Raw genomic sequence first — 16037 nt, 5'->3', positions numbered from 1 at the left:
AGTAGTTCATACAGCGTCGTTAAATAACCAACTAAAACAGGCTCTAGAGTGGCGGGATATCAGCCCTACGTGCCGGCCGCCATTGCATCCAGGAAAACAATCTGGCGCATAGATCTCTCCCGTTGAAGCAAGTGGCTAGCTAAAATGTGGGCGCATACATTAATATCTTCCTCGAATTTAACAAATTTGCGATAATTTCGAAATTTCTCTCAGGTTATAGAAGTTCTGCTTTAATGAAACATCAAAGATTCTATTTATATGAGTTGTGCAGCAGTGAGGCTTTACAGATCAGAAAGGAACTGAAGAAATAAAACGAACAGAAATTTGAAAATAATGATGGCATGCATATATAGCCAATATGAACAGAACAGCCTATCCTCAGCAGAATACTAAACTACGAGTATTACTTATAATTTTTAGATAATAGCATGCAGACACACGACGAAAAGAAACAAACTTATTTAAAGTGAGGATTGTGAATGTATGCACTTTCACGTATCTCTCAATTGCTTGAAGCCTTATACATCTGTAACCCTTCTACGTAGAAGTTGTGTGTGTTGCCTACTTAACGGGGCTATCTAGCTAGAGGCAGGGCCAGTAAACACTCTCCGGATTTAAACTAGCTGGATAAATGATCATGAAGACTACATTCAGGTTGTGCATTTGTTCGCGCATTCATAACCGAAGTCGCAGGGGGTTCCTCTTTTCAACTTGCTGTGAGATATCTATAATTCTACGAAGATCCTGGCAGACTACAAAATGAAGATCGTAATGAGTTTGCTGAGACAAGTAGAGCTACTTCTAGAATAAGTCCAAGGAGTGTTGAGGCAAGCCCACATTGATAATAATAATAATAATAATAATAATAATAATAATAATAATAATAATAATAATTCTTTATTTATACTGGCAGAGTTAAGGTCATAGGGTCTTCTCTTACACTCTACCAGGTCACAAAGTATATAAGCAATTAAAATTTAACAAAAAGTTAAAGAACAGAATAGTAACATATTACAAAATAATAATAATAATAACATAATAAAATCGACACTAAACAACATGAAAATTATACAACACTAGAAAAAAGAAAGTAAAATACATTGGAATATAGTGAAAACAACTCATTTAGTACAAATGGTTAATATGGAAAACGTAAGGTAGAATATCGGACAATTGATCGCACAATATGGCTAATTAAACTGACAAGATGCATTTATTCGGATCACAAGGCACGACTTCAATTTGGACGACACTTGAATGAAATATTTTTGTCAGTTTAACAGATGATCATTTAATGTTTTGCTATTTACTTATCGCGCTTACTTTGACAACAGGAAAGTATTGTGATGCTGCAAACAATCGACTTCGTCCCTGTAATACAGAGGACATGTTCTCAACATATATCTTTCTGCCCTTGTACAGCTGAAATAACTGATGGATTTCCTCATATTTTATATACGAATTGATTTATCCGGGAATGGTAAAATTTATAATAAAAATGTAATTTTAAATAAAAAACACAAAATGGTGGGGAACTCGAAATCGATTGTTTTTTGTTTTTGCATAAGCTGAAGAAATAAATAAAATGAGCTGTCCCTGTATTTTCGAGTAATTAGCTGTTAACGGATGTATTTATTTATTTAAAAGATTTCTTTCTACTGGCTAAGTTAAGGCCATAAGGCCTTCTCATCCACTCAACCAGTATAAGAACGCATAGAAAATACAATAATAGCCTGGAAACATGCTTTTCTCAGTTCTTCGCCGTTCGAAATGTGACATGGGCAAGGAACAGTGGGGACTCTCCGCGTCAGATTTTCGGCAATAAAATCCGGTGATGTATACACTATATTACAGACAGGTCTGTAATTTACTGATTTACTTTATGAAGACTTCTAACCGATAGTCTATGCCATAGTCAGAATGTAATTTCTACACCTTCTGTTTTCGCACAAAAATGAATCGGCTTCTCTAACTTTACCTACTGAATTTTGGATTCTTGAATCAGATGTTTGTTGACCGCTACGATATTACTTTCGTGGAAACATAGCACGGCAATTTTGTATGACTTCTTCGTAATACATACGTAAGATCCGTCATTTCAATATAAAAATGAAGCGCGGGAGAAGCCAGAGGAAAACCCTCACACTTTGGCTTTGTTCACTCCGCCATCGCCGAGATATGAACTCCGATACGCGGTCTGCGAAATGAGCTGCCAAAGCAGTTTTCTCCAGATTTAGTCACTGCGAAGGCGATGTTGGAGAAATAGTGAAATGTATAAAAATATTGTTACCAATAACGAATTAAATCATTTGATTGATCTGCTCGAACACCATACATTTTCCATTACTATAACGTTCATTTTTGGAGTCAATATTTATTCTCCTTGACGAGCGAAGTTTTATAACAAATAGGGTATACTGTATATACACAAATACTGGCAATTTTGAATTTTGAGTGACAGAATTTCCTATGATTTTGTATGTACCATTATTAACCAGTATGTATTAAATGGAAAGGCTACGTTGTTGCATTATTTAAAATATTTGTCATAGAGGAAAATGTAGTGTATGCATCGAGACAAATATATTTGGAACATGTAGCCTATCAGATGCCTTGTATGTGGGGCTTATGAACCCCTAGTCTGGGGAACGGACTAGGAATTCAATCTACGGAATTCAGAGAAATGCGAGTCACGTGGGAGAGGAACCGCATTTGCTCCGGTGAAATGGGATTATCAAGTCCTTTCTTTAGAGTCCAAGAAGAAGAAAAATGTAGAACGCACAATGCTCAGCCAAATCCATTTCCTCTAGAGATCAGCCTCTCGCGAGTTTCGGTGGAAAAGGTTAATTCCAGTTTCTCTGGCCGCAGAATCGCCCTAGCACAAGGCTTAAAGAGCAGCATACGGTACATCTGAAGCGCGATGTCGATGTAACAACAATTCCAGATCTTCATATTGCTCTTCGGAAGTAGGTACTCTTATAGCGTTTCACGTAACCTTTTCATTATTAAATAAGTATATGAATTAAATCTGTACGTGTAAAATTCCTCTGAATGCATGTGAAGTTTTTATTCGGCTCTTTACCGATGCTGCACCAACTGCGCGGTTATCAATCGTGGATGGAATTAATACTTTGTCAAGAGAAGTCCAAGAATTTGTCTTACAGTTTAGCAATCGAAAAAAAAAAAAACAACCAGATAGTCGGTGTAAGTGGAATAAAAATCCACGCCCAAGTTCATATCCTCGCAGCATGGTGATGTATGTATGTATGTATGTACATACGTGTGTACGTACGTATGTATATATGTGTGTATGTATGTGTAACTTTTGTGTGTATGTATGCATGCATGTATGTGTGTATGTATGTATGTATGTATGTGTAACTTATGTGTGTATGTATGTATGTATGTGCAACTTATGTGTGTAGGCTATGTATGTATGTATGTATGTATGTATGTATGTATGTATGTATGTATGTATGTATGTATGTATGTATGTATGTATGTGTGTGTGTAACTTATGTATGTATGTACGTGTGTATGTATGAATGTGTAACTTATGTGTGTATGTATGTATGGATGCACATGTTCGCTTATCGTCACAATGTTCACGACACACAAGAGGATCCCTGCGGAGGGGTACGGTCCTTTCGATGAAAGAGTAATGGAGCGGAGAAAAATTCTCTCCGGCACCGGGATTTGAACCCGGGTTTTCAGCTCTACGTGCTGATGCTTTATCCACTAAGCCACACCGGATACCCACCCCGGTGTCGGACAGAATCGTCTCAGTTTGAGTTCCAACTCTTGGGTTCCCTTTAGTGGCCGCCCTCTGCACTACGTCATAGACGTCTATGACATACGAGTACATACACTTCAGCACATGTGTGGACTTCAGTCCTACGTTAATAGACATCTATGACGTAGTGCAGAGGGCGGCCACTAGAGGGAACCCAAGAGTTGGAACTTAAACTGAGACGATTCTGTCCGACACCAGGATGGGTATCCGGTGTGGCTTAGTGGATAAAGCATCAGCACGTAGAGCTGAAAACCCGGGTTCAAATCCCGGTGCCGGAGATAATTTTTCTCCGTTCCATTACTCTTTCATCGTATGATGACACAGAATATCTGCATGGAAATATCATATGTACTTCGGTACATTAAAATGATAGGTACGGTCCTTGCAGGACAAGAGGAGAGAACAGGCTAGCAACTCAGCGCTTCTGAAGGACCAGATAGAGGGGTGGTGTCACTGGCCGGCCGGTTCCGTGTCTGGTGTTGGTTGTAAGAGTGAGGGGGAAATTCTCATTCCTTGCTCCTATCTTCCTCAACTAATAAATATAGAAAGGAATGACTGTCGTATGTACACAAAGGTCTCAATCACTGCACTTACTAAGGGCGTGGAACGCGCTCTAATATTTTCAGTTGCATTGCGTGCAACATGAAAGCTGCTTCCAATGCTTCACGCTACAATACCGTCATTGTCAAGCAGCTCTCGCGTGATCTAATGACTGTACACAAGAGACAAATTTAATAGGCAGGTCGCTGTCACTCAAGAAAGGCGGATAATCTAGGGAAATAATGAGTGAGTCAGTCTGCGAAACATTTCCCTAAGTTATTGCTGACACATGATAAGCCACATGTAATAGCTTACACGTACTAGCTTTCATGCAACAACAGGGATAAGTGTGAAGCTACTAGCAAAAAAAGAGATAAATATGAGAACGCATGATGCCTTAGACCACCTCGTGCTCGAACCAGATTCCTTTGCGCTCCGCCAGCCGGATGGTAATGACGTGCAAATCTTGACATGGGAAACGGGAGAACCCAAGAAGAACTCCAACTGCGACCAGGTCCGCTACACTGTCACTATGGATTTTTAATAAAAAAAAATTGTAGGCCACACTAATACTCGAACCCGTACCACGATGAAAGTTGGACCACTACCATGCAATGTTATACATCGAAATATAGGGCGAGATTGTTTGCTTCCAGTTCACTGAAGGAGCTTCACAGCTCTCAGCTGTCACACAGAACGCGGAGAACTGGAAATTCGTCACCAGCTGATGACGTGCTTGCTGCTTTCAGTCGCGTGGACACGCGTGCGAGGAGTGGGCGAGGGGATGGCCGTCACCCTGGGGCTGCCCTGCCTCTCTGACCTGCAGTGCCAGAACGCTGACCCGGGGTCGCGGTGTCTGGACGGCGTCTGCGACTGCGTCATCAAGAACAACGGCAGCTTCTCCTGCGGCGCCGGCAACTCTGGCTGCTACAAGGGAACTTTCCAGGTCAGAGATAGTTTGGTGCAACTTCTGCATTCGGCTAGTGGAAATAAAACCCAGTTTAACGAAGTTAAGTTCACACTTACGGGATTACATATTTCTTCCTTAAACTTCTGATCTCAAAGTTTGAAACCGACAAGCATACTGTGAGAACAGGGTGTCATGTTATCCTCATTGTAGTTCGTGCTCTATTTTGGAAAATAAGATGTATTGTTATTATTATTATTATTATTATTATTATTATTATTATTATTATTTCACCAATTTTTATGTAATTTCTAAAATGTCGTCTGTTGGAAGCATTGAATAAAAAAAATGAAATCAGTTTCAAATGATTTTACACATATACCACAGCTCATGCACAATCGGCACACAGAATTTTATTAATATAAAGTTCATAAGTTCGAAACAGCATTATAATTATTAACATAAGTTGTGTGTAATTAAGTTACCACTGCCACCGGGTGTTTGTAAATAAATTTATTTACTTATATTTATTTATTTATTTACTTATATTTAATGTGCTGTACAACAGCAGTGGCCAATTATAGTTCAGCACAAAGAATATAACAAAAACAATAGCAATAATTTACAATAAAAGTACAAAGAAATAACTAAATTAATGGCAATTAAATAAAATGATAATGAAATAATGGAGTCATAAATGAAGAATGGAATCATATAAAATAGTATTACAAAGATATGCAAGATTATAATACAACGACAATAATGATATTGAATGGACGGGATAAAATGGATGACTAAACTACATAGCATAATGAGATTAAAAGTAATTGTATTTGTAAATGAAAGGATGGAATCAAGTAAATTAATAAATAACAAAATGATATAAAAGGTAGTGACAATAATATTAAAATATATATTTAAACAAAAGACATAAATGAAAACTGACATAAAACTTCGAAGTATATACTACACATTAAATGGATCCAAGTTTGATCCATGCAAATTAGCATATTTTATACATCTGCAGACCGGAGAGAGACATTTAGAATTTCTATTGTAAAACATTTTATGATATCTTAAACACTTAGCAGGAATACGAAGACTGATATTGCTTAGGAAAGATTCACAATCAATACCACCCTTAAGAACTTCACAAAAAAATAAGTAATCAAGATCTTGACGTCTGGCAAATAAACTACAGCAATTAAAAAATGTACATAATAATCATAATAAATAAACGGCGGAAAGTCGAATTACTATTCAGATAATCATTATACTAACATTTGCTAAGTGGATAAAAGGAAATGATACAAATTTAGGGTTCGTTCGTTTCATTACACGCTTAAATTCATATAAGCTTATTCTAAAATTACAAAAACGTCAATGTGATGCAAACAGAGCCTTAACGTCTTCGGACTTAATAAATTAATTTTAATAAAACCAATCTGGGAAGAAGTACCCTGATGTCGTAATATTTACTTTCAATTCATTATTTTTATGCAGATAATATGCCAACAAAATATATGTTAATCGATAATGAAATTATCTGCACTTCTCAGCTCCTTTGTTCTAACTCTGCTCCCTTATTACTACGACGTACCGAAGTGTATATGATATTTCCGTGCAGGAATTCAGCATTGCCATGTAGTGAAGAATGGGTAGAACGGAGAAAAATTCTCTCTGGCACCGGGACTCGAACCTGGGTTTTCAGTCACTTAGTCACTCGTAATGAATGCAGCTCTGTGTTGGACATTGTGCCACTGACACAGTACATGAGGGCCACCTGAGAGCAGAATTTAAACTGAGAAGGATTCAATCCGACGTCATAATCGAATCCAGTGTGACTTAGTCAGTACGTAGAGCTGAAAACCCGGGTTCGACTCCCGGTGCCGGAGAGAATTTTTCTCACTTCTACCCATTCTTCACCACGTCTACTCCCTTAACTTACGGAGATCTAAGAAGACAAGACACACATTATGTGCAATACAGATGAAGTAATCTGTGAGTCGTATTATATACAGTATGAATCTCATTACAATTAAGTGATGGAAAGTATCGTATCGATTTTGCAAAGATTAAACTGGAAGAAAATATTGTGATTTACTTTGAAAGAGACGCAGGAGTGGGTGTAACGAATTGTGCCTGCAGTTCACGACTGACATTTACATTCATTTTTAGGCGAATAATCGCAATCTGTACTAAATTATACTATTAAAGCTTATCTTACACTGCTTTAAGAAAAAGCTCGTATGCTTCCACTGCTCTGTCAATATAGTAGAAAGCAAATGTTACCTACTGCATGTAACGCGGAGCAAGTCCCCTGCAATCGGCAAGCGGTAGAGCATGAAAGTCGAGGAATATTATGGACAGGAAAACTTCGATCATACGGGAATGGGTATTTAAGAGTTGTTAATTCATCATAAAAAGTGAATCTGATACAACGCTAGTACAAATTAATTTGATTTCCTAGCACATATCTATAAGATACAATAATAGACGGACGGACATAAATAAATGAATACTCAGACGAGAACGTTTTGTGACGTGATGCCTTACCGGTATCCGGGGGGTTGGATTGTTCTCACAACAGACCACGCTGCAATTCTTTTTTCTTTAGACTCAAACACATTCTACTAGATCGGCGGAGCAGTGTACCCGTACATGGACTCTGAAATAAAAATTTTAAATACAATGTCTTTCTTTTTCTGTTTTTCCGAAAAATTTTCTGCAAAGCGATAAAATTCTACATATTGATTACACAGTTTCAACACTATCACTTAGGAATATATTTTAGTTTACACTTAACACATGAAAGTGATTAGCATAAATACATTCATAAGATAAAATTATGTTATACTTCATTGCGTCCCCTCCCATCCCGTATACAGGGTGTTAAAAATAACGTTTACAACGTTTCAGGGATGATAGAGGAGGTAAAAATAAACTTCTGTTTTAAGTGACGAAACTTTAGCAGATGCGCCGTTTTGCCGCTAGATGGCCTGAATAGATGACTTGACTTCCGTCACAACACACACTGGTTAGTTCTGTTTGTACTGCTGTGCCTGCAACAAGTTAAAAGGGTCCCTAACAGTCTCCGTGGTGGTAATTATTTTGTTTTTCTACGCGATGTCCTACCAGAACTTTTAGAAAATATCCCATTGAACATCAGAGGACGAATATGGTTTCAGCATGACGGTGCCCCTCCACACTTTGATCGTCGTGTCAGGAACCACCTAAATGCTACATTCTCCGATCGCTGGATTGGCAGGGGTGGGCCGGTACCGTGGCCACCTCGATCACCGGACCTAACCCCACTGGATTTCTTTTTGTGGGGAGACGTGAAACGTTTTGTGTATGAGACACCGATCGATACGACAGAAGACTTAGTTGCTCGCGTTGTTGAAGCTGCACATGTTATTAGAGACAATGTTGGCCTTTTTGAGCGTTGCAGACACTCCATAATACGAAGGCACCAGCTGTGCAATTCCTTCAACGGACGGCAGTTTGAACACCACATCTAAAAGGACAATTGGTCTTGTTCTTTATGGATTATACTAATATTTACGTACACAATAAACGGCGCATCTGCAAAAGTTTTGTCACTTACAAAAAATATTTGTTTTTACCCTCCTCTATTATCCCTGAAACGTTGTAAACGTTATTTTTAACACCCTGTATAAAGAAGATAGTACACATCATATCACGGTCCATTGAAAGCACGCGAGACTGTTGAATATCTTCTATGTGTAACTCTCCACTGAGCCACTAATTAACTTATCCACTCACTCGTCAATCTTTATTCACCCATTCGTTCACTCATTTGTTAATTACAATTGCTGCCTCGTATCAAGCTAGACTAACACCCTGTATGTTGTGCAGTGCCGGTCCACAGGGGTGTGCATCAGCTGGTTCTTCGTGTGCGACGGGCGACAGGACTGCCCCGACGGGTCTGACGAGGAGTGTCGGAGCAGCCAGTCTTGTCCCCCACAGGCCTTCAAGTGCGGAGAGCAGGGAGGCTGCGTGTCCCGCGCCAGCAGGTGCGACGGCACAGCCGACTGCCCCCTCGGCGAGGATGAGCTGCACTGCAACGCCACGCACAGCGCCCGGGGTGAGATCCGTAGAGGAGTATGTTCTGCGAGTCCAAAGTAAAAAACTGAACCACAGTACCAGTTCTTGAGAATTTTTCTCCGTTCCATTACTCTTTCATCGTATTATTATAGGTACATGTCGTGTTAGTATGTCTAGCCTGTATTCTGAAGGTCAGGATTTCGATCACGAGGAACCGTTACGCCGAAGTGTTTTTCGTGTTTTGTCAAGTCTTCAGCTGAGTGCTCACACCTCCAGTCTGTCACGCAGGCGGTCCGGGTTCGAGTCCCGGTCAGGCCTGGGAGCGGACAAGGTCGCAGTTGGGGCTCTCTCGTTTATCCTATCAGGCATCTACCTCATTCCGTCCACAGTATTCTCCGAACGCTGGTTATCGACGCACGGAGGGAGGTGGCCTAGGGACGAGTGGGGTTACCTGCTCGAAGCCTAGTTACGCAGCGAACCTTTGTGTAGTCAGCCGGTGTGGGTTTGGGAACTCGCCTAGCTTCAGGGTTAGCGCAATAGATCGTAAAAGGTCGCAGTGCTGAGCAGTCAGAACGCCTTCAAAGTCGCGAGTTATTGTTTGGAATTGTGATTCAGATGCGAGAGGAAACTAATGGTAAACTACGTCCAATGTAAAGACTTTCGTTTACAACTTCTGCCTCGACCTCAAATCACATGAAGAGAATAATTTTAAGTACAGACTTGAGACCAGAAAGGAAGAATCATTCCCGGAAATGGAAGGCATGTCTTACTTTGAGCGATAATGGTTATCTTCTTTTGTAACCTACATTTCTTCTCAGTCGCAAGGTTCAATTCTCGAACATAGAATTTCTTCCCGTGAAAATGTTAGCCTTATACATAGAATATAGAAACTACAACTATTAGAATTTATCTTAAATCACATTAATGACTTTAGGTGAACTTCCGGCTCGGTGAAAAGCGCGTGCGCAGTCCAACAAAACGACCCGTGGTTCGATTCCCGCACCATATTTCTTCTCTTCTATCTTTTCCCCTCCTTTCTATGGTCTCGATAAGTAAATATGCGTGTTATTTCAACTTGCACACATGATGGGACTTAGGTAAGCAGGGCGTGTCATCTCAATCACACTCCTTACAGGACACTGCGCCCTCAAGTGCAATGCACTCGCTCATCAAAGAGCTCTCATCTTTGGGCAACATTTTCCAAAGCTTGATGAGCTGTCAACCGTCCCAGTCCGTAGTTTGATTCAGTTCATTAAGAACATCAAACTATTGGACTGATGGGATATCATGACGGAGATGCGCAATAGATCTTTCAGGTCGCAGTGCTAGGGCTGTTAAATTCAATTCAATTCATCTCAATCACACCGGAGAGGCCTAACAGAATTCGAATCCATATCGATCTATATTGTAGGGAAGTCAACAAATCGAGTTTATATAGATATAAATTTTGTGTGCGAGGAGTAAGAAAGGACCTAAACAATATTATTATAATTTTAGAGTAAGAATTATAATAATTATCCAATCATAAACGATTACTATTTTAAGCATTTTCCGTTGTGACTGCTTGCAGACCTGGAAGTTCCGCATTAGATTCCCGGGCTCGGTTCTCGAGGAACTTTCCTTGCAGAAAATTTCCCCGGGTGTCAAGAGACTGGGAATTGTATGACTGTGTGTCGTTGGCCAGACACTTTCAAGTCACATTGCTGACAAGCAACCCCATAAACATGCACAACCAGAAAGCACTAAGAGATGCCAGAAAGCTAACAATGAATTTTAAGAAATCCTCAGGTGGCAGGAATATAAAATAAAATGGGTTAAAGAAACAAAAGTGTGCTTTACGGCGCTATAAACAGTACGTCGGTCTGCTGTACTGGCTTCGACGCTGATATAAAATATTTTCAGAAATACTTAACACTTTCGCTGATCGGAGAGTCACCAAAGGTTTCACATTTTGGGACATCCAGTGACACATCCAGGGGCATGATGCGAACTTACACAACCTATTAAACGACTGCCATTGTACCCACTTGACACTTAAACATAGCTTGTAATTCAGTTAACGCTGTGCTAGGGTTCGATGCACGTAATGGAAATTGTGATGGACAAAGCAGATGTTGTAAGGTGGTTCACAATAAACCGGAAGCGGCAACGACAACAAGAACGGAAATATTGTTAAAATACATATATTTAAATATGAGCATTCATATTATTTCCGTTCTCGTTGTCGTTTCCGTTCCCGGGATAGCCTACGCCAATTACCTTCTCTTCATTTCATCTATCATCTGCAATAGTTAAAACAGGCTGGAGTCATGGATGAATATATAATAGGATGCGAAACTTACTGAGTTTCCCGTAACACATACTAGAGGCGCTGTTGTAGAAATTGATCTTGCTGCCACCTGTTTGGAGGAGGGGCGTTATTACATCTAGCAGCGCACCAAGTAGCGAAAAGAGTAACTAATTACTCCATGCATTTAGCAGCGCATCTGGTGACGAAAATGTTAAACTGTGCAGAAAGTATTCCCTCCCACCTTCATCGATATTCAAAACTAACCCAATTTAAGATAAAACATTTATATTTTTATTCCTCACAACAGCTTATACTGAAAATTCTTACCGGAGCCAACAGGAAGATAAAAGAGACGATCTATTTTACACTACCCGATTAAAATATAACCAGACAGAGACAAAAAAAAGTAAAGCAAAAGGTTAGATAATTGGGATTGTATTCTTTGGGTATTTATTGTACAGCGCAATGGAAAAGTCTGCAAGAACTACTTAGATAGTTCAATTTATTATATTACTATTACTTTACAATACATTCAACAACACTAATTTTACAACGTCCATAAACATCACTGTTTAACATACACTGCTTATACACACACGTAATATCACTTTATGTTCACTTATTAGCAAGTTTTTGTATGCCATCTTGCCTCTTCGAGCAATATCTCGAACGGATAAATAGAGAACTCTGGGTAATGTACCCAACACGTAGTTCTAATGTTCACCACCTATGACGTTGAGCGCTGATCATCTTATTTCAGCCCCCCCCCCCGCCGCCAGATGGTGCTGACCGCAGCTTCGCATCCTATTATATATTTATCCATGCTGGGGTAGTGCGGCTCCGGGTCACTATCAGGTACTCCAGGCATGAATACGTTTGAGCGTTCATGGGCGTGGGAAGTTTGGAGACCCTAAGCTAAACGGCTTGTCAGCGAAGAGGTCGCTAATGCAGTGCTTTGTCTAGGCTGCCCGGAGCGCACTTTCCGGTGCGCGGATGGTCGGTGTCTGCCGGAGTACGAGTTCTGCAACGCGATGGTGACGTGCAGGGACGGCAGCGACGAGCCCAGGGACGCCTGCAAGGCGCGCACCAAGCGCAGGAAGTCCGGCTACTGCCCGTTCCGCTGCGCCAATGGCCGCTGCAGATCGGACGCCATCGCGTGCTCCGGGCGGGACGGCTGCGGCGACGGCTCCGACGAGGCGCGCTGCTCCGTCTGCAGTAAGTCTGTGTTATGCTACGTTGTGTTATGTGTGGGGGGATTCAACGTTAAGCTTTTAATCATATTTAATACAGTAGGTAATACTGAACGTGCATGTGTGATACTTACTGGAGGTTCATTGCCGCCCTCACATAAGCCCGCCATTGGTCCCTATCCTGAGCAAGCTTAATCCATTCTCTATCATCATACCCCACCTCCCTCAAATCCATTTTAATATTATCTTCCCACCTACGTCTCGGCCTTCCTAAAGGTCTTTTCCCCTCCAGCCTCCCAACTAACACTCTATATGCATTTCTGGATTCGTCCATACGTGCTACATGTCCTGCCCATCTCAAACGTCTGGATTTAATGTTCCTAGTTATGTCAGGTGAAGAATACAATGTCTGCAGTTCTGTGTTGTGTAACTTTCTCCATTCTCCTGTAACTTCATCCCTCTTAGCCTCAAATATTTTCCTAAGCACCTTATTCTTAAATACACTTAACCTATATTCCTCTCTCAAAGTGAGAGACATAATGTGTGATATGCTAATTAAAATAACAACAGGATCTTCATTAATATAGTACAACTAGAAAAATGTACAAAATTCAGAAATACCAGATATACTACATAGGCTATTCAAAGATAAGTATGTATGGTAGAGTAGGCAGACCTGTTCTGTGATCGTACTAAGTGCCGTGGCTATGGAGAGGGAAGACAGGTGTTAGTGTCGGTAGATGCGTACGATATTAAGCAATGTAACATATGGACTTTTCAGTCATCCAGTTTTTTTAAAAAATAGCCCATCCTTCTGGAAGGACGTCAGCTGTATTCGTAATTAAAGTAACTACACGAGAAGTGAAGATTGGTGCGCCTCTAAAGAAATTCTTCTGGAAGGATGTCAGCCGTACCCGGAATAATTTTAGAAAAGATTCCTTACCAAAGCAGAGTATTTTAGTACCGGGAAATTTTTTCGCTGTTTTTTTAAGTTTTTCATTTTTTATTTTTGAGTTATTTTTAGGAGGACATTTATTATAAACTGTATGTTCATACAACATGTGTAACATATACTTACTTACTTACTGGCTTTTAAGGAACCGGAGGTTCATTGCCGCCCTCACATAAGCCCGCCATTGGTCCCTATCCTGAGCAAGATTAATCCATTCTCTATCATCATATCCCACCTCCCTCAAATCCATTTTAATATTATCTTCCCACCTACGTCTCGGCCTTCTTAAAGGTCTTTTCCCTTCCGGCCTCCCAACTAACACTCTATATGCATTTCTGGATTCGTCCATACGTGCTACATGCCCTGCCCATGTCAAACGTCTGGATTTAATGTTCCTAATTATGTCAGGTGAAGAATACAATGCGTGCAGTTCTGTGTTGTGTAACTTTCTCCATTCTCCTGTAACTTCATCCCTCTTAGCCTCAAATATTTTCCTAAGCACCTTATTCTCAAACACCCTTAACCTATGTTCCTCTCTCAAAGTGAGAGACATAATGTGTGATATGCAAATTAAAATAACAACAGGATCTTCATTAATAGGCTATAGTACAGCTATAGCCTAAAAATGTTAAAAATCCACTTTTTCGAGAAATACCAGGCATACATATTTAAAGATAAGTATGTATGGTAGAGTAGGCAGACCTGTTCTGTGATCGTACCAAGTGCCGTGGCTATGGAGAGGGAAGATAGGTGTTAGTGTCGGTAGATGCGTACAATATTAAGCAATGTAACATATGGGCTACCAGGTAGTTTTAGACTTTTCAGTCATCCAGTTTTTAAAAAAAACAGCCCATCCTTCTGGAAGGACGTCAGCTGTATTCGTAATTAAAGTTACTACACGAGAAGTGAAGATTGGTGCGCCTCTAAACAAATTCTTCTAGAAGGATGTCAGCCATACCTGGAATAATTTTAAAAAAGATTCCGTACCAAAGCAGACTATTTTAGTACCGGGAAATTCTTTCGCTGTTTTTTTAAGTTTTGATTTTTTATTTGAGTTATTTTTAGGAGGACATTTATTATAAACCGTATGCTATACAACACGTGTAACATATACTGTACACAAACATTTGTTGGTATATAAAACTAATCAATAACCATTACAGTACACTAGCACATTTCCAATGACGATATTAGCTTCATGGCATTTATATTGTACTATCTTGAAACTGACATCACGACTTATAGGCCTCACGTTGTGAAGTAAATACTTTCTCATCATAGGTTCGTGTAATAATGACGTATTGTGGTCCGGAGATAAATCGATTTTAAAATATTCACGGAGATGAGAGTTCGAAGCATTCCTGATACACAAGAATGATATTATGGCAGTTTCGTACACGCAACTCAGGTTCTATAACGACAACATCACGTGACGCGCCGGGCCTTAATGAACATGAGTGGAGTTATTTCTTAATTTAACCATTTTTCTACTGCTTTATTTACTATTTTATATGATTTCAGCTAATACTAATCTGTTTGTCGTAGTAAGGCGTGTGTAAGGGGTTGTTTGACAATAACTTCATTTAAGTTAAAATTACATAAATTCTTACTTAACAGATTAATTACTGATTAATATTTGTTACTTATAATGAAACTAACTTCTGTCCATTCTTATTATTACCATTAATTTCTCTAAATAGAATACAAAACCTCCAAAGGCAAAATTTCATTATATTAATACTGTATTCTCATTATATAAAATTATTTTAGATTTATATTTTTTCTCCCTATAACATAGTTCTAGTAAACTTATATTAAATTAAGTCTCATGATTTTACTGGCTATCTCAAATTAATTATAATTCATTGAATTAAATTAACTCATAAATTAAGTTATTACTTTATCTTATAGCTTTATCTAAAATTAAATAAATATGTAGTCCACTAGTCGTTAAAACTTAACTGAAGAATATTGCTGGAGAATCTTTTAAGTGTAGTGCAAATATTCGTAATTTAAATATGTATTGTATTGATTAAGGCTGGTTAAGTGGAAGAGAAGGCCTTATGACCTTAACTCTGCCAGCGAAAATAAAACATTCTATTCTATTCTAAAAATACGCTCGGTTCCGGTTTCTGTTGATGACGTCAGCGTCAATCCAATCAATTTTTTATGCAGAGTTCGATAACTGTGGCGTCTTTTGGCGAACAATATGTGTTTCCCCGCACCAAGTATGGGACCCGCGGTGAAATCCAAATGTTTACTGTAACAAGACTGCGGATGCTTGAAATGTTTGTAAG

At 39.4% G+C, this 16037-nt stretch overlaps 1 protein-coding gene across 1 annotated transcript in view; it reads left to right on the top strand.

Moving 5' to 3' along the window:
* Nucleotides 1–16037, top strand: part of LOC138708698 (uncharacterized) — a 115591-nt gene that overhangs the window by 79447 nt on the left and 20107 nt on the right. The window contains exons 5-7 of the mRNA XM_069838798.1: nt 5083–5279; nt 9120–9348; nt 12562–12813. Coding sequence (XP_069694899.1) covers nt 5083–5279; nt 9120–9348; nt 12562–12813 — 678 coding nt within the window. The remainder of the gene's footprint in view (nt 1–5082; nt 5280–9119; nt 9349–12561; nt 12814–16037) is intronic.

The sequence above is a fragment of the Periplaneta americana genome, chromosome 11 (assembly GCF_040183065.1).
Source record: "Periplaneta americana isolate PAMFEO1 chromosome 11, P.americana_PAMFEO1_priV1, whole genome shotgun sequence".
Classification (NCBI taxonomy): domain Eukaryota; kingdom Metazoa; phylum Arthropoda; class Insecta; order Blattodea; family Blattidae; genus Periplaneta; species Periplaneta americana.
Note: the sequence above shows the minus strand (reverse complement) of the source record. Positions and strands in the feature narration are given on the sequence as shown.